This window comes from Pseudorasbora parva, chromosome 5 (genome assembly GCF_024679245.1).
Source record: "Pseudorasbora parva isolate DD20220531a chromosome 5, ASM2467924v1, whole genome shotgun sequence".
NCBI lineage: Eukaryota > Metazoa > Chordata > Actinopteri > Cypriniformes > Gobionidae > Pseudorasbora > Pseudorasbora parva.
Window position 1 is genome coordinate 19,207,719 of NC_090176.1, and position 25,950 is coordinate 19,233,668.

Here is a 25,950-nt window from a genome sequence, read left to right on the forward strand (position 1 = left end):
TTTAATATACAATATTTATTAAGAATCAGTGTAGCCTATAGTTAATTTATAGAGTGAAGACTGAGCAGTTTTTTTTTAATATACATTTGATTTATTTCTTGACTACTTGACTACTGTTAAATAGACCCACTGTAGCTGAAAATAAAGTACTGTTTTTGTCATATTGTTTGTAATTTGCATGTTTAGCTTATTTGTTGAAAAAAAAAAACAAGATACATTTAAAAATCTATATTGTAATTATACTAAATATTATATATTTAGCCCTGTTAAATTGAGATGTGCATATGTCAAATTATCATTAGTTATCTAAAAAGATCACTAACAGTTCATGGTAAGTAAAAAAAAAAAAGTGTCACCTCTTCGGCGAGTCTTCTTCTTTGCCCACAGGTTCTGGTCGCTCACCCAGTGGTGGAGCGCTGATGTGACCCCGGAGACGGTCGTTCTCTCGTGCAATATCAGCTGCATTTTGAATGACCAGGCTGTCGTACGTGCGCAAACCCAAGTCCTCCGCTCCGTGCAGGAACCGCTGGACGCTGCACTGGTCCTGCTGCCGAGAAGTGAGCTTGCGACACACATGCTGTCTGGCCAACCAGCCACGCACCACTGAATCACACACACATGATTAAGTGAAGTAAAAATATGAGTGGAGCGACAGATTATATAGTATGAACACACTTTACCTTTCTGACAGATAATAATCTTCCTGTGCAGTTGATGGCAACGGTCATTGAGGTGATCAGCCTGCCAGTATCTCAAGAAAACCTTACTGTTGCCCATCTGAACAGAGAAAAGGAAGAGACATAAATAAATCACATTAGCCATGCTCTAAAATTGTGCTGCCTACTGCCTATATACACAGGGGGGGAAACAATGCTGCTTGTTCAGTTGTGTAAATGTATTCTGCTGAACACAAAAGTAACCATACAGAAAATATCTGTAACCAAACAGTTGATGGATCGCATTGACTTCCAAAGTATGGAAAAGAAAATGATCTGCTCCCAGCATGCTTTCCATTGGATTGAATTGGGAGAGTAAGTGAGTGCGTTTACATCAAGCGGCAAACTCCCCCATGTCTGTTGAAGCCAATACGGAAGTGACTTAAGGAAGTGACTGTTACATGAAATACTAGATAAAGATGAAAATATGTATCAAAATTGCTCTTGTCCAGCATTTTGGATTTTAATCATATTGTCATAATGTATTCTAGGATTGCTTTCTATGCAAAGGATACATGCGATGCTGTCTCCGAATTAGCGCAAAATAAGACATTTTACGACACAGTTTCAAAGGTTAGTTCACCCAAAAAATGAAAATTCTGTCAATAATTACTTACCCTAATGTCGTTCGACACCCGTAAGACCTCTGTTCATCTTTGAAACACAGTTTAAGATATTTTATATTTAGACCGAGAGCTTTCCGTTCCTCCATTGAATGTGTGTACGGTATACTGTCCATGTCCAGAAAGGTAATACAAACATCATCATAGTCGTCCATATGTGACATCAGTTGGTTAGTTAGAATCTCTTGAAGCATCGAAAATACATTTTGGTCCAAAAATAACAAAACTACGACTTTATTTAGCATAGTCTTCTCTTCTGTGTTTGTTTTCAATACTCAAACAAAGATTCAAACGGTTATGAATCATTGTATTGATTCATGATTCGGATCGCGTGTCGAACTGCTGAAATCATGTGACATTGGCGATCCAAATTCTGAATCGATACGCCGATTCATTACCATTCAAATCTTTGTTTGCGGATTGAAAACAAACACAGAAGAGAAGACTATGCTGAATAAAGTCGTAGTTTTTGTTATTTTTGGACCAAAATGTATTTTCGATGCTTCAAGAGATTCTAACTAACCAACTGATGTCACATATGGACTACTTTGATGATGTTTGCATTACTTTTCTGGAAAGGGACAGTATACCGTACACACATTCAATGGAGGAACGGAAAGCTCTCGGCCTAAATCTAAAATATCTTAGACTGTGTTCTGAAGATGAACGGAGGTCTTACGGGTGTCGAACGACATTAGGGGGAGTCATTAATGGCATCAATTTCATTTTTGTGTGAACTAACCCTTTAAGTTGTCCTCCTTCACTTCACTAACATCTATGTCTCTTATAAAACTTGATCCCTAAAGCTGTGTAGATCTCCTCAGAAACTCACCTGCCAGCCCTGGAGTTTACAATGCTGCAGAATGTGGCGGCACTTCTCCTCTGCAGATGCTTTCTTCTTGTCGGTGAGGATAGTGTCCACCAGCTCTCTGTACCTGCACCACAAACCCACAGAACATCACTGTCATCCTCATACTCTTGTACCTATGACTGCGGTGTTATTGCAGGATGGTCACTAATGCCTGTACTGGAATGTCGTCTGCATGGGCCATCAGCACTTGTTAGCTATTTCTGCGATTCTCAAATGCAATAACCATCTAAGGCTACTGAGTTTAAGCTATAAAAGACAGTGCTCAATCCTTAATCAATTCCCCTCCCATGGGAGAATCCAACAAGAGATGCAAATCGAGGGTCAAAGGGTTTCAGAGTCCGGATGACCTCTCCGCATCTGCGGCGGTGGCTGTTGGCAAGGCAACCATTCACAAAGAAAGGTCAAACTTGGAGAGCTTTCCTGCATTGTTCTGGAGTGGAGGGATCAAGCATCTGCGGCATGCGGGGGTAAGCTGTAGACACACCCCTCAAACACGTGTGTGTGTTGGTGCATTGGGATTATGCATTATGAACATCTGGCGCAAGGGACCGGTGTTTAATAATCAACGATACTGAAGGAATTCACAAAGGAAGAACTAGAGCATTCATGATGCATGCAAATATTATTTCAAACCAACGAACATTTGCTTTTCAGTCTTGAGTTCAGAACATGAATGAATATTTATTTACAGATTATTCATTCATAAAAATCAAGGTCCATTCAATAACGAAGGCCTACATTTCCACGCTTGAGTTTATGCTTCATTGTAAAGTTTCAATGCAATTGTAATTTGGTCAAATGTGATTTGAAATGGTTGTTGTTACAGTGTCATTTCAACACTGTAAGTAAGCAGAGAGTAATATTAATTAACAACATGCACTTGTTATAGATTTTTAGGTTTAGTGTTAATTAAAAGTACTTATTTTTTTAATATTTTTTTTGTCGTTTGGCATTGCATATACATTATCCTTTTGTATCACGTCAATACCTGTATAGTGCGACATCCCTAATTAGTATGATTGTTGGAATTTTTGTATAGATTACATATCTGAGAAGAGAGCTGAGTGATATTACTCATTAGGTGTCACTGTATTTAAAAATGAAACACTGTTATCATGTTAAAACTACACATAGACAGTGGTGTCAAAAATTATTAGAACCCTAAGTATCTGGGCGTTGTCTTAAGTCAAGTCACCTTTATTTGTATAGCGCTTTTTACAATGTCGATTGTTTCAAAACAGCTTTACAGTGTTAACAGGAAAATAATGTAACAGAATTTGAATCGGCTGTACAGCCGCTCTGGAGGAAACTGGGATGTTATCAGCTCATTTTAATGATCAGTGTCAATGCGGGCAGATCAGAGATATAGTTTAGTATTTAGTGTCCCCAACTAAGCAAGCCACAAGCCAAAGGCGATGTTATTGGCCCTGGATTTATTTTCCCAGAGGACAATGACCCGAAACATTCTTCTAACGATTGCCGGAACTACCTGCGACAGAAGGAATCTACTAGAACATTGAAAATGATGGACTGGCCCCCTCACGTCCGGACCTCAACCCCATTGAGCCCAATTGGGGTGAGCTGGAAAATAAACTGGACAGACGTATTGTACAGTCAAAGGAAATCCTTTGGCAACACATTAGTGTTGAAGTTCTCAGAGGAAATATATTGGCACCACACTAGAGAGATGTGCTGCTGTAATTGCAGCAAAAGGTGGACATACCAAATATTAAAGTTAAAAGTCGATAACACCAGTACAACTCCATCTAATGTGATCATCAGAGCAACCATCGGTATGTTTCATGAACGTTATGAAATGAAATCATGTCAATCAGAAAAAGGTCAATATGTTCAGATCTGTCAGGTGCTCGGAAATTTTTGGCCACCAATATGATCACGTGATTTCAGACTCGATCAGAATCGGATGTTACATGTTACATCCCGATCCGGACTCGTGTATATATGTATATATATATATATATATATATATATATATATATATATATATATATATATATATATATATATGTATATATATATATATATATATATATATATATATATATATATATATATATATATATATATATATATATATATATATATATATATATATATATATATATATATATATGTATGTATATTCTGGGGTGAGGTGAGCAGGGGTGCCATGTAAAAGGTGCGCACTTGCACCGCGGTTCATCTCACATCTGATGACGTATCAATCACATGGGTTGTAACTTGAAAATAATGCTTTATGTATGTTTCTGACGATGGATCCACGTGCTGGCTCCTCAGTGATACATTACAACAGCGCTAATAAAAGAAAAACATGGGTAAAACGGTCTATCTGTGTAAACTTTGTTCAATTCATGCGAGTGCTGCCGTATGTTCAAATATGAGCAATTCAAATCCCGATCCGATGCTGAATAAAGTCGTAGTTTTTGTTATTTTTGGACCAAAATGTATTTTCAATGCTTCAAGAGATTCTAACTAACCAACTGATGTCACATATGGACTACTTTGATGATGTTTTTATTCCCTTTCTGGACATGGACAATAAAGTGTGGGTACACTTGAATACGCTCTCGGACTAAATACAGAGGTCTTACGGGTGTGGAACGACATTAGCGCAAGTCATTAATGACATAAATTTCATTTTTGGGTGAACTAACCCTTTAACATGTGGTGAATACTTTCTGGCATGCAGCTGCTTTATTGGTCATTATTGTGTCAGGCTTTATTTGTGATGTAAGAGATCTTAGAGCAAGAGCAAAAACTGGCATTCCTAAATGAAAAATAAAGATATAAATAAAAAATTAATCACACAATTTCCCCTACGTTTTCAAAAAGCAGAGTTCTCATACTCTGTTCAGGTGGCACATGGTGAACAGATGGGAGGGTTGGAGAAGTCAGAGATGCAGTGCATTGTGGTATGGGGTGGGCTTCTCAAAAGTCTCGATGAAACACTTGCATTAAGCCTCGGGCAAAATTAACTCTGCGTCTCCCTTTCAATGTGATTTACAGCAGCCTGGTGCTTCTGAACTTCCCCTAACCCTTCCTCCGTATGACCAAGACCTACGGCATCCCACAGGAGTCATCAACCATGAAGGGAGCCAGGGGAAACCAAAGGCCTCGTGTATATGAATATGAAAATTATCGATGCCCTCACAGTTTGTAGGGCCTTTGGGGATTGAGTCATATGAACTCAACGGGGTCAAAATGCCTGGTAGTTAAGCTCCGAATTGGGGTTATGAGAGCTACCTCATGCGCAGTAAATAGCCACAATAAAACAGCAACAATGACAACAGACCATCATCTCTTATTTTGTGCCTTATTATGGCGATAAGAACGGCTGTCAGGAAAAAAGCAGGGACTGTGCTCGTGTATGAGCGTGCATATTAATGCATAAATCAAACTGCTTCACCTCTCAAGTACTGGAGCTGGGCGTACTAAAGAAAAAAAAGTGAAGGTACAGAGAGAGCCTTATGTAAATCAGTGCATTATTACAGGTTTTCCTGTTCCCAGCTGTTATCCATTAAGCCTCTCGCTAGGTGAAAGCAAATAAATAATCCCACAAGTGTTTACGTAGAACAAATAAACCAGATGAAATGGGAAAGAGTCAATTGGTGGTTTATCACAAGATCTTTTCAGATTGAGAAGACCCATTATACACATGCAAACTGCAAAAGGACATCTGATGCATGCGTTACGACATATAAAATCGGTGTACGTGGAACGAAAGCAAGATAAAATGCCTGTATTGTATTCAGATTTTTTTTTCCTCATCTATTTCCTGATAGAACACGTACATCGCCTAGGTGTCTATTTGTTGTGTGTGTTGTCATCTAAATATATTTTTAAGCCATTTGCTCATCTGCAATACATCTCATGTGTCCTGATACATACACATTTGACAAAATGAAGATGTTTATGATTTAAAAAATATGTGTAACTGCTTTAAAAAAAAAAAAAGGTTTATTAGATGTTCGTACAATACAGATACCTTTCAGATTGCGGCACAGCTGTTTTTATTCTTGATCATCATATTTTATTGAGCAAATCATATTAGAATGATTTTTGAAGGATCATGTGACTGAAGACTGCGTAATGTTGGAAATTCAGCTTTGATATCACAGGAATAGGTTTCATTTTAAAAATAGTAACATACAAAACACTCATTTTAAATTGTTATAATATTTCACAATTATACTGTATTTTTGATCAAATAAATGCAGCCTTGGGGAGCATAAGGGACTATTGATAAATTTGTTTGGGAGAATAATAATACAAATAAAATAAAACTTTTATTTTGGGGACTATAGACAACTATTGTGTGCATACAAAGCTAACTGAAATCTGAAAAACAAAACTAAAATCCATAAAACACTTCAAGCATCACAATGTTAGTTAATTTAGCCAACTATTACCACCAGTAGCCTAAAAGGCATTTTTGACGAGCTGAGGCAGGCTGATTCAGCTCGCGGCTCTCGCAAACAGAGCTAAACAAATAAAATAAAAAAAAGAACATGCAGGTTGTCTTATAGCCTACCTTACACCTACGCAAATGAATATAAATCCCATCTTCAATTCCCGGGGTATATGCTCATTTAACGGAGTTTACAGCAACGGAAGCAAAAGATTCAAGATGCATTTTATTCAGCAGCTTATTTCAAATTCAAATACCACATAAGAGAGCGCGACCTAAGCGCACTGGTAAGATAATGATCTCATTCATCTCATTCATTTTTATTGAAGATGATTGTGTTTTTGACCATCTTAGACTTATTTTAAGTTTCATTTACGGCCATTTGCGTTGGCTTGCATTAGTCATTTGCGGCGATGCGTGTTGCAGCACCATCATATCTATCTGACTACAACATATAGCCCATAACACATTGTGACACATGGCATTTTCATGTTTGAAAGTCTGTAGGTTAACATAAATGCAGACAGGCCTAATTGTAATAATAAAAAACAACATAGCCTAATTATTGATTTTGAAATATTAAACCAGTCAATACAGAACAAATTATTCTGTAGCCTTTTGCCGTCAATACCATGGATATGGCATGGGCCGGCTACTGCCGAAGTTGTCTTTGCTGTATCAATAGGCAATATATTTATATTTAACATGAAGTATAGGGCTTCCCTGTACATTAATAGCACCAGACGCCCCGCGGATGACACGCAACAGAAACGCCACGCTCACACCACGCTTGCAGTGTGTCTCCGGCCTTAACTCTAGCAGCTGCGCTGAAGAAACGCGCGCTGCTGCCGCGGACTCTGAACCTATGCCCTGAACACTGTGCGAGTCATCTTGACAGTCGCGTTAGCTATTATGGTCTCGTGTTGTTTCCACCAGCGCAGAACTCATTGTTCCTTTTAATTGATAAAATAAATATAAAACAAAGGAGAAGCCTATAAAAAGGCCCGAAGCCCGGCCCGCGTTTTAGGTATGACGTGAAAATTGGCCCGAAGCCCGGCCCTAGGGGCGTAAAAAAGTCGGGGCCCGTCGGGCTCGGGCATAAATGCAGGGCTTTGCGATTGACTTCAGGTTCAAGTACGCCAGGTTGGCTGGCGGTTATGTTACCCGCATACCGCCTCCCGTGGCCGAGACTGGTATTACGATACCTATCGGGCCGTGGCTAGTAATGCTACTGCTAATTAAGATTGATATCTCTGCAGCACTATAACTTGACATTTTTTAATGACATCATCGCCCTTATTTCTTCTCATTCTTTTGATGCGTTGCAGGTCATTTTTTTGGATATTTTTACCTCAATTTTTACACATGGCACCTTTAATGGAATTTAATATATTTTTTTTAAAAAATACTGTAAGGGAATACTACTATTTTTTTGTGTGTTCAAAACTATTACCATAATGAAAATATGATATGTTTTTGGAAAGTTTATAATGTAATAAATGTATCAATGTAAACTGTAAACGTTATTAAATGATGAACTCAAGATTTTAATTACGTCTTGCGAAAATGATTACATTATGAACATTTTATAATAATAATAAATGTAAATACTTTACTGGACAAAAACAACATTCTTCAAAATACCTTGTGTTCCTAAAATAAAGAGAACCATACAGGTTTGAAAAGACATGAGGATAAATACATGATGACAGAATGTTTATTTTTAGGGGGACTATCCCTTTGAAGGACCATCTTATAAATACTTCCATCCCTTACTACCTCGTTTTCATTTGCATTAAATTAAACCTGCCGTCTACTCTAACTCAGCTCCTTGTACTGGTTTGTGAGTCTTTGTGTGCAGTAAGCATGCCGCATTGCTTTTGAAGGTGGATGAGTAGTTTGTCCTGAGGCCTGAGCTAAACCGTCATAGATAAGCCTGTCACATTCATTAGTGCTGGACCAAAGACTATCACACACACCACAATTCATTCATAAAGACCAAAAGAGAGGGTCGCTAGCATGATAACAGAAGAAAAAAACACTATACAAAGAGTCAAATCATCCAAGAACTTGAGGGATCGCGCGTCACACGTGTGCAAAACATACACCCATTCAAAAATATAATAACTTTCCTTTCACACTCACACACGCTCATGAATGGCTTGATGTAGGCTAGGCGCGGGAGGTCGTGAATGGGTTCTTTGTGACTCGCAGTCTCTTTTTGGCCTCGGGAAGTCGAGGCGTCCTTGGAAGAGACGTGCTGGATGGAGGGTACACATGACTCCACATCATAAGCAAACACAAAGCCGCATTTATCCAAGGCCTCACTTCTTTATTTACCCACAAGTCAACATAAAACCAACACACATGTGCACTTGGACAAAGACTGGCACATGGCACCAAGTGGAAAATTGTTTGTAGCGATTGGTCCGCTGTTTGCTGAGGGCAGTGCAAACAGAATGATAAGTGAATGCCTGATAGAGCTGGGAAATATGTCAGATTTTCACTAAATATTCAGAATGATTTTCTGTCAACATGATATTAAGTATTTAAGATAATTTCACACTTATTATGTGCCTTACAACATATGGATAATAGCTTTTAGGACAAATAGATTAAAATTATATTAAAATGTATTGTTATTTTTGGTGTATATACACGTTCAAATGTTTGGCGTCACTATAAAAAAAAATAAAGTGACAGTAAAGGCAATTATAAAGCTACAAAAGGTTTCTATTTAACACAAATGCTCTTTTAAATGTTCTGCATTAGAAAATATGCTTAGATTATTTTTTAAGTAGATAACAGTATTTTTTTTTCTCACATTAACATTTGTATCTATTTGTCAACACGTGTCCGGTTCCTCTGATGCCTTCAGATTTGTTCTTGTTTTTGAGACAGTGAATCAAAATAACATCAAACTCATGCTTATAATAAATGGAGGTTTGAATATCAATAATGCTGACGTTTTTATGATCATAATGTGACAGGGGTATGAATAAATCCTAGTAGAGTAAGATAAACAATCAGATCTGTTTTAGGATATGCATTACACATTTTTTTGATATAGATATACTGGTGAGTAAATGCACACCTAAACGTGCAAACACACACACGCCTACACACACACACACGCCTACACACACACACACACACGCCTACACACACACACACACACACACACACACACACACACACACACGCCTACACACACACACACACACACACACACACACACACACACACACACACACACACACACACACGTTGTGTTTCCATGTTTTATGGGGACTTTCTATAGGCATAATGGTTTATTTATACAGTATAAACTGTACATTCTATCCCGCTACACTGCTCCTAAACCTACCCATCACAGGAAACATTCTGCATTTTTAGATTTTCAAAAAAAAAAAAAAAAAACACTGCTTAGTATGATTTATAAGATGTTTACCTCATGGGGACTAAAAAATGTCCCCACAAGGACAACGTTTTCGGATATTGCCCTCTTTGTGGGGACAATTTTCCCCATAATGTAGGGTTTACCAGGCCACACGCACGCACGGACAACTTGAATGTCATAAAGCACACACAATGCTAACAGAGCATCCCCCACGAAAGGCCATGCAAATTGACCTCCGTATCAGACAACCTCGCTCGAAAATCCCAAAATTTCCATCACAATCGTCTGGCCTTCGTCTGCCTGCATCCCATCGGCAGCCGCTCACCCCGCCTGGCTCAATGCAGCCTTATTGTGATGCTAACACACACACGTACGCACTCTTTACAAAAACAAACAGTGCACATGGCACCACGTCATCCAGATGCTCGCAGGAAAAAAAGCATGGGAATGTGAGAGCAGACACCACAGATGAACTGACGTTAAACAAAGCATGCGTCTCGCAAAGACCATTTGCGGTGACGCCGCTGCGAAACGGTGAGAAAAGTTTTACTTTATGCAAATGAGCAGCTGACATGCGTAACTACAGGCTAATACCAGGTTATTTATAGTTTTGCGCTCTGGGGTAAAACGACGTTTGAAATACGTGACCAGAGAGATGTGCCCGAAGCAGGATACCTATAGACACGGATAATGGCTTCAAAACAAATTCTACTGAATAAAAGGAAAAATATGCACTAGACATAAGTCACTCTTCGTGCTGGATAACGGCTGAGCCACGATATTATACATAAACCTAAAAAAAATCTCTATGCAACAATGAGTGTGTGAAGGGAATGAGTGCAAACACTATGAATGAAATGAGCATAGTGGCAAATAATAGTCACATTGCAGTTTTTGCACGTCACTCAGAAATCAGAGTTTGCCAGGAATAATAACAACTAAAATGCTACATCATACACGTTCTACTGGTATATTTAAATTACTTAAACCTTGTATAAGATGCACTAATGAATGAAATAAACACAGCACGATTGAAAATCAAAGTGTTGCCGTCTCTTTTGTCAACTAATACGTTTTGTCAAGTAATATCAACTAACACATACACATTTTCTACTGCTTGATATGTCTATTTAAATGTTTTAAACCTTGATATGATACATGATATGATTTTGTCTCACTCTTTCCTGGTGTAGCGGAAGGCATTAAGAGGTGCGCTAGTGGCTGAGGCTAGAGAATGCAGTCTTTAGCGTTCTTGTCCCGCTCGAAGTGGGTCAAGTAGGACCGGTTACATTTGCTTATGTGACCCGGATGGGAGTGAGTTTTAGGGGGGTTTGTGTAACGTAGACCAGTAAAAGCTGTGCGTGTAAACCTCACTCCCCTGGCCTAAAGAGGCTCGGTAGAGGCTGTGTCTTAGTGCTCGTTTGAGTGCCTGCAGGAGATCCTAGTTCGAATCCCGCTTGGAGTAGGTCGAGTAGGACTGTTTTAATTTGGTGCCGTGACCCGGGTGGAAGTGAGGTTTAGGATGGTGAGTGTAACAGACTATTATTCGGCCAGTAAGAGCAATGCGTGTAAACCAGCAGCCATATCACCCTGTAGCCCAAGACTGGTTTCCCACTGAAGCTAAGCAGGGCCGAGCCTGGTCAGTACCTGGATGGGAGACCAACTGGGAAAACCAGGTAGCTGCTGGTAGAGGTGTTAGTGAGGCCAGCAGGGGGTGCTCACCCTGTGGTCTGTGTGGGTCCTAACACCCCAGTATAGTGATGGGGACACTGTACTGTCAAAGAGCACCGTCCTTCGGATGAGACATTAAACCGAGGTCCTGACTCTCTGTGGTCGTTAAAAATCCCAGGATGTTCTTCGATAAAGAGTAGGGGTGTAACCCCGGCATCCTGGCCAAATTTGCCCACTGGCCTCTGTCCATCATGGCCTTCTAATCTTCCCCCTATCCTGATTGGCTTAATCACTCGGTCTCCTCTCCACCAATCAGCTGGTGTGTGGTGAGCGTTCTGGCGCAATATGGCTGCCGTCGCATCATCCAGGTGGATGCTGCACATTGGTGGTGGTTGAGGAGATTCCCCTTTCTATGTAAAGCGCTTTGAGTGCCTAGAAAAGCGCTATATAAATGTAATGAATTATTATTATTATTAAACCTTACTCCCCTAAACCCACTCGGAGCGGGTTGAGCAGGATTTGCATTTTCTATGCATAGTTAAATAGTTAAAGTTGTTTTAACAATTTTTGATTACTGAATATTTTCTTTTAACTTGCATGTTCTCGCATAATCTACTTTATATAGAGTTATCTTATTAGAGGTTGTGGATGATTGTCCTGACATCAAAATTCCTCTAAAATATATAATAATCCTCTCCTTTTATTTAACATTATTTTATGTATTAGAGTATACTTTTGTTTTAGTTCGAAGATATTGATTTATCGTGACCGGGAAAGGTCCCCAAAGCAAGATTCAAACTCGGGTCTCCCGAAGCTCAACTGCGCTACATGTCAGAGCAAAGCATACAAGACAACTGACTCCAACAATTAGAAGATATTTAAAGAAATGTTAGAATAAGAAAATAATAATGAGTTATACCAGGCATATTTGGTAAATAATAACCGGAAACACAATTACAATGGGCTTAAAGTAATTTTAAGAACTTCCAGTTTTGTCCAAATACTATTAATTTTGACATTGTTAAAGACTCAGATACAGTGAACATCCAGACGTCACCCACACTGCTAATAGCAGCATTTAGATGAATATGTAGATTGGTATTGTGTGCTTTCCTCTCATAACCAAATAAAAATGGCAACAGTGAGAAAACAGCAGTTAAGAAAGCATCTTATGTGGATATGCTTGCACCAGTTCTGCAATTCCACATTCAAGTCAAGTCATGTTTATATTACATTTTATATAATGAACCGCTTTAAAGCAAGCAGCTTTATATTATTGAAGACTGAACAGAAGAAATGAACTGGATAAGTTTTCTGCATCAAAGAAGGTGGAGCCTCTGAGCCACACCTACCTATTATGTATTCACCTTAGATCAAAGGTAGTTCAAAGGTGTTTACCAGAGAAGCAACATTTTCCAGAAAGTTCCCTTTGGCAAGCTGTTTCGAACTCCAACAAATTCCAAAAATCAACCACTGATTTTGTTTAAAATTGCATCATACAAGTTTGTTTTTCGATTTGGCTTGAAGTATATGGGGGCCTTACCAATAGTACAGAAGACTTTGTTGCACAGTTTATCAATCTAATATCTATGTTTTCAAAAAGGGAAACCGCTCTCAACAACACCAATGTTACACCTATCAGGAGGCTATATGCTTCATCTCATGTAGTCAAAACAATATTCACTATCACAGGAGAATCTGAGCTATTCGCCCCCCAGTCTAAACACAAGCAATGTCACAAATGTCTGGGTCATTTAATCCAGAGTCAACACGAGCTGATGTCTAGGAGCTAAAATGTTCTGTGAGGATAAAGTGTCCATAGACCTCTCTCTCTCTCTCTCTCTCTCTCCCTCTCTCTCTTTCTCTCAAAGATTCATGATGTTTACAGCCGGGTAGTGGAAACTTACTGTGTCATGTGACCAGCAGTGTCCCCATTCATTATCACACTGGAATGTTAGCATAATCCTTTTATCCTTTATAGAGCGAGGGAGAAAGAGCAGTGTGTGATCTAATCACAGCTCACAGAATTACTCTGCAAAGAAAAAAAAAAAAAAATGCGGAGAAGGAGATTGAAAAATTAGAAAGTCAAGTAAATCTAAAATGATAAAGCAGTGAAAAGACACTCAGGAGAAAAGAACAGAGATGCAGAAAAGCCTAAGCATAGCAGTGTGAATAGAGCATATTATCGTACACTAAAACGAAAGAGAAGACAAAAGAATCATTATCCATTGATCGATGTTCAAAATAAATTCCTGACAACATACAATTCTTTGCTAGCAACCAATCAGCTGTCATGACAAAATGATCTGTATACAGCGTTAGGGGAAAATGGCAACAACCGTCTCACACTCAAGTCTTGATTAAATACATGTAACTCTGAAAATGCCATTGATTCCTAAACTGATCGAATGAGCTCATGAATGAGCACATTGCTGTGAATAGAGTCGCTGTCATAATTCCATTTTAGCAAATATACACATTTCAAATGTACATGTTTTTCTTCTGGGAAAATTGAGCACAAATATTAACGACTCATCCTGCACTATACAAATCAGACCAATCAAATGCTTTAGAATAATAATGCCCCTCCCCCTAATAACACCTGTCGGTCTGACAAGTATTAATAAGTTACAAATCATGTCCATGGCTGCATCCCAATCCGCCTACTTAAGCCCCGTTTCCACCGCAGGAACCAGTAGTGTGCGATATATATTGCCTGCGATAATATTGTAATTGTTGTTTTAACGATGTGCGATCTGACATTATCGAGTATATCACTCACACACACCCAGAGTGTGTGCGCATACACTATGTGATGTAGTCGAAGATTAGACTAGTGCGGTTGCACACTGCTTGAGTCTATATATCATAAATGTGATATTTATTTAATACAAGTTTACTAAACAAGAATTTAATATTAAGTGACTTACATTTCAGACACCATATTGCCCATGTTTACTCTATTTCGCCAACGAGAATGGTTCAAAACAAAGTCACAGCACTGTAATCGCGTCTCTGAGCAACAGGCAGTCTTTCCTTACTGAATGAATCTGCTTTCTGAACGGATCAGTTGAATCAATGATTCAGTGACTAAGATAGATTAAGAATCAGTTGTTTGAATTAATCGGTTGAATCTCAATGACTCTCCCATTAACAGTGACTAGCTGCCGCCTACTGGCGGTTTTAAAGTATCTATCTATCTATCTATCTATCTATCTATCTATCTATCTATCTATCTATCTATCTATCTATCTATCTATCTATCTATCTATCTATCTATCTATCTATCTATCTATCTATCTATCTATCTATCTATCTATCTATCTATCTATCTATCTATCTATCTATCTATCTATCTATCTATCTATCTATCTATCTATCTATCTATCTAACTAACTAACTAACTAACCAACCAACCAACCAACCAACCAACCAACCAACCAACCAACCAACCAACCAACCAACCAACCAACCAACCAACCAACCATCCATCCATCCATCCATCCATCCATCCATCCATCCATCCATCCATCCATCCATCCATCCATCCATCCATCCATCCATCCATCCATCCATCCATCCATCCATCCATCCATCCATCCATCCATCCATCCATCCATCCATCCATCCATCCATCCATCCATCCATCCATCCATCCATCCATAGCTGCTGTTTTTCTATAGTTTCCCATTTTATGTTATTGATTGAATACAGATTCCATCCGGGAACACCTTTTTTAACATACTATGATTTGGGATACACTAAAAGCCCATGCTGCAAGCAAAATTGAATAACGAAGTGATGTGACATAATTTTGAACAAAATCAGGCAGAAATAATAATCGCTGGTCATTATACAGTATAATCACTGGGCATTTTGTACCCCTAACAAAGTACAAAAAATGACTTAATCTTGAGTATATTGAGGCCTTAATTCTAATTTCAAATACTATTTAGGAAGGATAGTATGCAAATTGGAAGGTAGCATGTGATAAATTGTTTTTATAAAAAAACAGCCCTGACTAAATTTCCCGTTTCAACATGAAGTACATAAAACTAATTACCTCTCTGTGAACTTCAGACAAAATTTAAGTTTGAAAGAGGATGATAGAGGAATGAAATGAGTAAAATGTGTAAAAGATGGAGTGGGAACTTTATGAGCTGAAATAAAGCCTGGTTTTTGCAAAGAGCAGGAACAGCCTATTCTAAAGGTGTCAGTATGACATGAAGATGAGGCACTGTGTTCCCGAGGAAGATGAGCTCAGAGTCGCACTGAACCTTTGCCTGACAGAAGGAACAGCCTGCTCCTCTCTCATTTTCACTCACGCTTTTATCTTCGTCTTTCACATTCTGAAAAGCATGGGGAAGATTTCGTGAAATTACATCCGGCCCCCTTTTTCAATCCAATTTCCAATTTTTTCTCCTTGATGCTTTATCCCATTTCTCTCTCTTCCAGTCACGTGAAGCTGAGATCAGGGTGACCCATCCGAGAGCACTTCATCTTCTCCAAAACTGCCCCATTAACACCCTATCAGAAAAATGGCCAATCAAAAAAAAATATATATATATATATTCCCACTGAGGCCTATGACCATTAATCATGGTGTGAAACCAGTGTCACACCCTAGACATTGCTCTTAGCACCTACACACACACACATGCACGGTATATACTTTGCCTCACCTCAGTTGAACTGAAAGCCCATCTTGAGCATATAGTGCAGACAGCCTGAGTCAGGCAGACACATTTCAGCATCTCAGAAAGTGCACTTACGATATATTTCCAGTGGAATGTTGCTTTACCTCATTTGACCCGGCAGCAGAAATGGATTGAAAAACCTTGTGCTGAGCGTATAGAAACATAAATATACGTCCGCAGAAATAGAGTTTAACAGACGGTTTGACCTCAGCTAGACTCTACGTAATATATATATGGTCCTCTTGGGAAACATACTCAGGATATGAACTGCTTGATGCAAAAACAGCCTCTAGAAAAGGCCCCCACATTCCCTTATAGGTTACATTTATTACCCTACAGTAATAAAATGAATAAAGTAATACAATTATTTTATTTATTCAAATATTATATTTATTTTTTGTATTTTTCATTTATATTTTTCAATGATACATTTTTTTTCCCCCTGCAAGTTGATTGTTATTTCCACTGCATGCTACTTTTTTAAAAGTATGATATTACACTGCAGTTTGAAGTAAATTTTTGGATATTGTAAAAAGAATTAGGATTGGGAACCGAAAATCGATTCCAAGCATAAAAAGCCACCTCTAATACTGAATACTCTTTCTTCCTTTTTTACTGAAGTTCTCTTTTGCGTCTTTTTGCACTTAAACATATATTATAATTAGGGCTGAACGATATTCTGTTTTAACATCGACATCGCGATGTGCGCGTGAGCGATAGTCACATCGCTGGAACATGCGATGTGAAGGGTAGTAGCCCATGGGGTAGTAAGAGAACGGTAGCACACAGTAAACACCAGTTTGTTGCTGGAGTGACATGCACGTTCCTCATACCTGTACAGTGATTGGTTCGCTGGGCCGCTGCTCACCGCTCACGGCCAAACATTCACTGCTAAAATGCACGACAGAGAGGAACCGACCGCCGTTTCGTACCAGAAATCATCTTTTTGGGACTATTTCGGCAACAAAAAGGAGGATGTTGACCAAAAAGAGGTACTTTGCATGGAGTGTCTTGTGGCCACAAAACAAGAAAACACCACCAATTTGTCTGACCACTAAAAACGGCACCACAAAGCTCTTTACGACGAATATAAAGCAGGACTCGACATTAACGCTTGTCCAGGACATGTGGGTTTTTTGAAGGGACAAGAGTAAGAGAATTTTACTTGCCTGACGGACAAGAGCCTGATTAAAACAAAAAATAACTAGCGAATCACCAAAATGCAAGACTGTTTGTGCATTATTTTAGTGTAAGTGGCGACCGATAGTGGATAATAATAAATAATGAACTGACGATAATAAGGTCGCGCCGTTGACGCTCGTGCAGACTCTCGAGGAGAAATTACAACACTTGAGCGTTTTTCTGAACACCATCACGACTGAAAATGACACAGATTTCATATGACAGTTCCATAAACAACTAATTAACATTCACTTAAAGTCACTAACAGTTTAGATGCAATATTTAGTGTTTTTGTTCTATTTCAGCAGTGAAAATCGTTCACAGCAGAACCGTAACGCGTCTCTCTCACAGCAACAAGCGTGAGCGTTTGAATGAATCGTTTGAATGAACGACTCAGTGACTCACTCATTAAGACGGTCACCTGCTGCCACCTACTGGAGGTTTAGTTTCATGTTTACACATACTTTCCAACATTTATTTTTGTCACCTGTAATGAAGCTTGCTTATTACTGAAATTATTAATATCATGGAATGGTAATTATTGACTTTAGCCTGGATTGATGGCTCTCAATATCGCAATATATATTGTTGGGGGAAAAAAATAGCGCAATGTAATTTTTTTCCAATATCGTGCAGCCCTGATTCATATGTGACAAGATTAGAGGGTTATATCGAACACTAACAGAGAAAACAAAGGAAACAAACACACATTAGGAGTTTATTATATTACTTTTCGGACACACTTCATCCTGATGCTGACGCTAGAAACAGACGGTGGAGGAGGTTCAAATGCTCCAGGCGTATCGGTTGAGGAAATTAATGGGTCTTTATTGTCGCTGAAGTGAACGACCATACGATTGCAAATGGACAAGCATGTGAACATAACACACAAATATAATCAAGCAAAAGACAGCATATATTAGTTCTATGAAAGAAAACGAAACCAATGTTACTCGCCTGTGCAGAAGAAATAAAGTGATTTCGGCATCCGATTGCAGGCCTTAGGCTCCTTGAGTTCTGTCCAGCGGTGGAAAGCTGACACTTCTTGCCTGATCGTAAGCCTTCTTTAGTTCCATAGAAATTTTCCACATTTGCTTTTTATCTACGATCTTTCTCTTTCTGTCTACGCTCGGGCTAACGTCTGTCCTGTGTCGAGTCTTTTGAAAAATGAAGTGCACTGAGAGCTCTCTTATCACCATAATTAGTAGACACACCCCTTACTGCTGATTGGCTACAAATTTGTTTTGGTACTCATCCGAGATACTTTTATAAAGCAGTTTTGAAACAACACTACCCCACCTTTAAGTGAACATAAAACACAGCTCTTAAAGTGATAGCAGCCTAATATTCCTGCTGCGTCTCTATTATAACGTTAATCAAACAACAAAATTCACTTACTGTTCTTGACTGAATGACTTTTGCAACTATATATTTGTATATTTTATTTATAAAGTGCAGAGTATTTTTATTTTATTTGATTACTGTTTCTGTACCTGAATACCTGAAAATGTATTTGAATTTCAAGCGTATCTTTGTTCAGTTGTATTTATTTGTGCGATTGCTTTTGGAGTTTTTACTTATTTTTAATAATGCTTGAAATGTATATTAGATAGGCTAGTTGTTTTTGCTATGGTATTTTTGGGGCAAAAGTTTTGTGTATAAGTGTTCTTTAGCCCTATTTTTGTTCATGGTATTCAGCTACAATGAAATGTTTTGCAATAAGACTTCGAATAAATGTGAATTATTACTAATATTATTATGAAAATTAGGAAGCAGAATCGCTAAGAAAAATCAAAATTCAAACAATATTCAACCCTAGCAGAAATATAAGACAACTGAGATGGAAAGGGGGCATGATCATCAATTTAAAAGGGGTTACAAATATCGGATGTGTTTAAATGCTATGCTAGTATTACCATGGATAATAGCTTAGACTACTGCTAAAAGGTTTGGGGTCAGCAAGATATCTTAATATTTTATAAGAAGTCTCTTATGCTCACCATGGATGCATTCGTTCAATCAATAAAAAAACAGTAAAACAGTAATATTGTGAAATATTATTATATTTTAAATAATGTTATGTTACTCCAGTCATCAGTGTCACATGATCCTTCAGAAATCATTGTAATATGCTCATTTGGTGCTAAAGAAACATTATTATCAATGTTGAAACTATGAAACGGTGAATCTTTTTTTTTTCAGGGTTCTTTCATGGGATGTGTGCTTTTAGTGCTTAAAACAGTAATGGGACACCTATTTGTAGTTGTGAAACCTGCCTTACAAATCACAGCAGTGCCTAACTGAGGAGTTGAGGATCTCACCTGCTCAGGAAACTGGTGAAAGACAGTCGCACTGGGTACCCATACCGGATCATGCGGACCATCTCCAGAACCCCCACATACTGGAGCTGTGAGGACACGTGGAAGCTATCAAACACATCAGGCTTTCCGGCGTTGTTGGGCCTGACGCACTGGACAAAGTGGGGCGTGCATGCTTGCAGCTTACTGGTGAGCTCACACAGAGAGTTCTGGAACGAGACAGAGTGGCAGGAAAAGACAGGTGAAGCTGTTGTTTACGTACCATTACATACAGACAGATCAATTTGGCTCAATGACTCTGTTTGCTTCCACTTTTGTAGGAACATGAGTCATGGTGCATCCTCCTCTCACCATCTGTCACCACTTCCGAGAAGGCCCAAAACTAAACCAGCTGTGTTTTTTTTTTTTTTTTGCATTATCTGCACCAGGGTTGGGCAAGTTACTGAATATTAGTAATTAGTTACAGTTACAAGTAACTTCTTTTAAAAGTAATTTAACTTTACCATTACTTTACCAGTTACTGTATATCAAAAGTAATTAGTTGCTTAGGAAAGTAACTTAAGTTACTTTTATGTCTGCTTTTTAAATGTAAACAGTACTGAACAGTCAAACTATATAATTATTTTAGACCCATTTATTGTAATCAACAGGGCTACAGGCCTTAAAATCAAGCAGCAGTACAGTTTTTAGTGTCCACCAGCAGCACCGAGTGTTCCTTCGGCTCAGCTGGGAGAGTTATGGCCTTTTTACACCAGGTCAATTTTTTTTGTTTTCTCTGACCAGATATATATTCGATTGTGAAAAGGCCAGAAATGAATGCCTTCCTAAATTCTTTTGAGACCGATTTAAATCCGATCACTCAAACAAACCAATTCAGAAGGTGGTCGGGACGGATTTTAGGCGAAACTGAACAAGAATGCATCTGGTTGTTTAAACCACATTTATAAATTTTACTCCTGGCAATTTGTTAAAAAATAAACAAGTGAGAGCATTATGGGCTATATGTGTTGAAGTCAGATATTGATGGCGCTACTGCGGCACGCATCGCCGCAAATGAGTAAAGCAAGCCGACACGGAAACTGCCAAAAGTGAAACTTAAAGTAAGCCTTAGATGCTCAAAAACACAATCATGTTCATTAAATCTATTGAGACTAAATGCTCTTCTTACCAGTGCTTAGCTTGCTCTTTCTCCTATTGTGGATCAAATGCAGCTCATATCTGTTGCTTTCGTTGATGTGAACTCTCTTTAATGTACATATAAAGCAGGAATTGAACATTGGATTTATATTCATTTTGCGGAGAGGTGTAAGAAAATGTTTTTATTTAAAAAAAAAAAAATGTTTAGATTGTATAACATTTTTAGTTTGCGAGCGTCCTATGATCAGCCTAACCCTTAAATGATCCAAAATTCCTTTTTACTGTGGTGATAGGAGGCTAAATGTTAAAACTAAATGTGTAATGCTTGAAGTGTTTGATATCTATGGATTTTAATAGAGAGCGTTGGGTTAACTCAATGTCGGTCGCTGGCCGCTTGGTCGTCAAAAAAACAAAACAAAAAAACCTTTAATTTAACACAATTTTTTTTTATCTCTATTGTTGTTGTGTCTTCAGTTTGTTGCGGATGTTCCTTCTCCTCCATTTGTTTTTCAACTGTAAAGCCATGTGTTTTCACATTTTGCACACTGTAAATACACTAGCATAATAACTAACTATAAATAAACGGTCCAACTCTCTGGCATGGGAGGCGGGCACACCTCCATTACTCCATCCGGGTCACGGCACCAATGTAACCGTTTCGGTTATACTTTCACTGCTGTGGGTGGGATTCAAACCAGCTTCTCCGGCATGGGAGGTGGCCGCACTAGCATGGAGGCTAAACACAGCCTCAGCCTCGGACCAGTCGCTAATGCACCTCTTGAGGACAGGGGATTGAGGTTTTACCTGCACAGGTCTTTACTAGCTGGTCTCCGTTACATATACTTTGACCTTTAAATGAAGCTGAAAAAAACTATTTAAATTGGTAGTGAAAAGTACAATAAAATTTGCACAAAAAAATAAACATGCAAGAGGTGATGGATGTGTAGAATGTGTAAATCTGCAGAGATTTCTGCAGAGCATGCAGATTCCGTAGAGGGGCGTCCTGTACTTTACAAGGTACAAACCGAAAAAATCTGGATCTAAACGATGATGTCACTGGCTCATGAGTGTTCGCCTGTGTCAGCACAGCCGGCAATGAGCCTGCTATCATTATATGACATTTCTACTGACGCCAGCCGACAGAAAAGAGATGGGGAAAGACGGCGCCGCAGGCCGTAACACATACAATCAGCCATTCAAAGGCATAAACTAAAAAAGCTGCCAGTTACGACTGTTCCATCTTTCCGTGAGGGTGAATGGTAATGAAAAACACATTAGACTAGATGTTATTTATTATTGTTAAAAGATTTCATGTTTCTTCCACCGCTCTCGTCTGGGATCTATTTAGGCGTGGACAAATAACGCATGTGTTTGTGCCAGCGGTGTGCATCGAATGCGCTTTGTGATGTAATCAGCCCTGAACAGAGAGGACAGATTAGACAGGAACACTGTGTGCTCTTCACATAAACCCCTGCATTACCCCTTACATCTCCTGGCACAGACACAGGGTAGGAAATCAGGTCACGTAGTCTTAGCGCGTGTGAGCATGAACACATACCTGCATTCCATTGACATGAGAATGAGGTCATGATGAAAGCGAGAACATGTCTGCATGTGTGCAAGAATGTGACGTTATTTTAATAGGGAGGTGTGTTAAAAACGGACATTTCCATTGGAATAAAGGGAGAGGTGTGAGTGTTTACGTTGAGAACAGCGGGGAAGTGAAATCAGATATTGTTCACGATGCTCTGTAAATGTCGGTTTATAACTTTTGCATTGTCTTTTGTTTTTCGGTTTGCAAACAAATCTCAGTGGATTATACACTGCAAAAAATGCTCTTCTTAACTTAGTAATTTTGTCTTTTTTCCAGTCTAAATATCTAACAATTCTTAAATCAAGATGCATTTACTAGACAAGTTAAATTACATACGATATTCTTTCTTGTTTTGTTGATAATAAAATCAAAATGAAGTGAGTTTTTGCTTAAAACAAGCTAAAGTATCTACCAATGGGGTGAGAAAAATAATCTTATTCCTGATTGAAATCTTGTTTCTTGTTCTTATTTGTCTAACCCCATTGGCAGATCATTTAGCTTGTTTTAAGTAAAAATTCACTTTGATATTTTTCCCCTTAGAAAACAAGAAATGTAATTTTACTTATCTACTAAATGAATCTTGATTGAAGAATTTTTCGATATTTAAATTGGAATAAAGAAAAAAATACCAAATAAGAAGAGCATTTTTTGCAGAGCAATATTTGCAAACTGAATGTTTATATATATATATATATATATATATATATATATATATATATATATATATATATATATATATATATATATATATATATATAAATAATGTAAGCAACATATAAAAACAGCCATCTTAAAAAAAAATAATAATAAAAAAGTGCACATTCATTATTTTTTTTATTCAAATGAACCAGAATTGCTACGTTCCTTACATTTCCCATCTCTAGATATGAGATATGGGATGGGGAGTTGAAGATGTGTTGAGCTTTTCTCTCCCACAGTAACAGGGAGCCTGCTGTTCATTCATACAGAATCCAATAGATCTACAATCACCCACCCTAATCACTAAAACATCAGTAGGCCAAAATCCTTCCTCCCCACAAACCACACTGGGCCTATGAGACCGGCACAGCACTAGAACACTAGTGTTGTTCAGACCACAAACACATGGGCCTTTGAGATGTCTTTCTGGCAGACCAATAATGTTTATAAGGCAACGTTTTGTGCTGTGAATCTGCAGGCTTTTTTTGTGAAATCCAATGCTGTTGGAAAGAGGAAGGAGTGGAGTATGATGAGCATCTGGCTGGGCCAGATCAGGTTTGATTTGGGGAGCTGGCAATGGTTCTAATGTAGACTTACCCTTAGCTGCACTGCCACAGTGACTGGTCCACAACGCTCCAGCCGCTGCAGGAAAGATGTTGCTCCCTTCTTCTTCAGGAGCTGCAGAGGAAAATAAAAAAGACTGTTAAACCAATCAACCAATAAACCAATCAGCCAACAAACAAACCAACCAGCCAGCCAGCCAGCCAGCCAATCAGCCAGCCAATCAGCCAGCCAACCAACCAGCCAGCACACCAGTCAGCCAGCCAACCAACCAGCCAACCAACCAACCAGCCAGCCAGCCAGCCAGCCAGCCAACCAACCAACCAACCACCACACCAGCCAGCCAGCCAGCCAGCCAGCCAGCCAACCAGCCAACCAACCAGCACACCAGCCAGCCAGCCAGCCAACCAACCAACCAGCCAACCAACCAGCCAGCACACCAGTCAGCCAGCCAACCAACCAGCCAACCAACCAGCCAGCCAGCCAGCCAGCCAGCCAGCCATCCAGCCAACCAACCAGCCAGCCAACCAGCCAGCCAACCAACCAACCAGCACACCAGCCAGCCAGCCAACCAACCAGCCAACCAGCCAACCAGCCAGCCAGCCAACCAAACAGCACACCAGCAAGCCAGCCAGCCAGCCAGCCAAACCTTTATTTACCACTCTGTCATTTAAATGTAATTTTCTTAGTTTTAAGACACATTCAATTATAGCCAGATGTGTTGCCTTTTTAAAATGGAACATTTTATGACATGACCATAAACTATATATTTATTTATTTTTTAAGTTTGTATATGTTGCGTATAATATTTGAAACATCAGTCTTTTATAGATCATATATATGATATATAGAGCTCATAATAGAGGAGAAAAAGAAATGTTTTATTCAGAAACCTAAAATGAGCAAAAACATGCAATTGAAATTTTGTGCAGTTGCTGATATTTATAACAGACATGCAAATTTACTATGATGGAAACACATTTACTGAAAAAAAAAAAACAATCCCTCCAGTCCCTACAACAACAACAAAAAAACCTCTAGTGACTTTCCCTCAACAGAGGATGTGATTGGATTAACCAGCAGACCAATTTCATTGCACACCATCTCAAAACTTGGCTGGATCTTTCAGAAATGTCTGAGCCAAAGTCAGTCATCACAATTATTTGTTTTAATTCCTTCCCAGAAGTGTCTCACATGATTGCCCAAGATAAAATGACAACGTTTATAGCTTTTCATCTGCATGCTCTGAGATGCAGGTCTGACTTAGGAAAATATGATGTAGGAAAAAAAGAGCCACAGTAACCTCCCCTATTGCAGAAACTCATTGTATTACAAATATTTGATGGCAATTTCCCAGGAAGCGACAATTTTCTTCTCTTGAACACATGGGATGAAATGCTGCTTTATTTAATTTTTGCATATATAAAAAAAAAAAAACAGGAAAAAAAAAAAAACAGGAAAAAAAAAACAGGAAAAAAAAAAACTTAAAAGCCTGAGGTATCATATTTGATACTCACATTTTTATGGATAACCAAGTTATTCATCTTGAATAATTAATAACAATACACAAGTTATTATGTTTAACGTGTATCCCATGACTTTAAGACATCATTTTGTGCTGTCAAATTGATTAATCATAATTAATCAAATACAAAATAAAAAGTCTGTGTTTACATAATATATGTGTGTGTGTATCATTCAATAAAAATAAATAAATACAATTTAAATTTTTTCTGTAATCAATCATGGTTAAAACATCTGCATTGTAATATTTTTATATAGCAATGATTTCACAGTTACTCTACAAATAAATGTAGAAAACAACTTAAATACAGTATATTTGAAATATTTGTTGTAATGGCATCTTTTTATGAAGGCCAATCTCCCTGATAGTAAAACTGCTACTGATAATTAAAAGCTATAACAATTTCAAGTGAACCCTAAAACAATCTTCACATAAAACCATTATAATAAATGTCATATTTACCAGTGGCCTCCCTTACCTGTCTAACAGGTCTGAAATATACAAAAGTTAAAACGTACCAGTTATCA

At 38.4% G+C, this 25,950-nt stretch overlaps 1 protein-coding gene and 1 pseudogene across 5 annotated transcripts in view; one reads left to right on the forward strand and one right to left on the reverse strand.

The window, feature by feature from the left end:
• The window catches only part of myo16 (myosin XVI), a 278,734-nt gene that overhangs the window by 44,100 nt on the left and 208,684 nt on the right, over nt 1–25,950 (reverse strand). For all 5 annotated transcript variants that reach the window (XM_067443432.1, XM_067443430.1, XM_067443429.1 and 2 more), the window contains exons 26-30: nt 23,935–24,015; nt 19,911–20,116; nt 2,172–2,274; nt 681–777; nt 357–603 (exon numbers count right to left, since the gene is read on the reverse strand). In XM_067443432.1, coding sequence (XP_067299533.1) covers nt 357–603; nt 681–777; nt 2,172–2,274; nt 19,911–20,116; nt 23,935–24,015 — 734 coding nt within the window. The remainder of the gene's footprint in view (nt 1–356; nt 604–680; nt 778–2,171; nt 2,275–19,910; nt 20,117–23,934; nt 24,016–25,950) is intronic.
• Nucleotides 11,612–11,728, forward strand: LOC137076240 (5S ribosomal RNA; annotated as a pseudogene).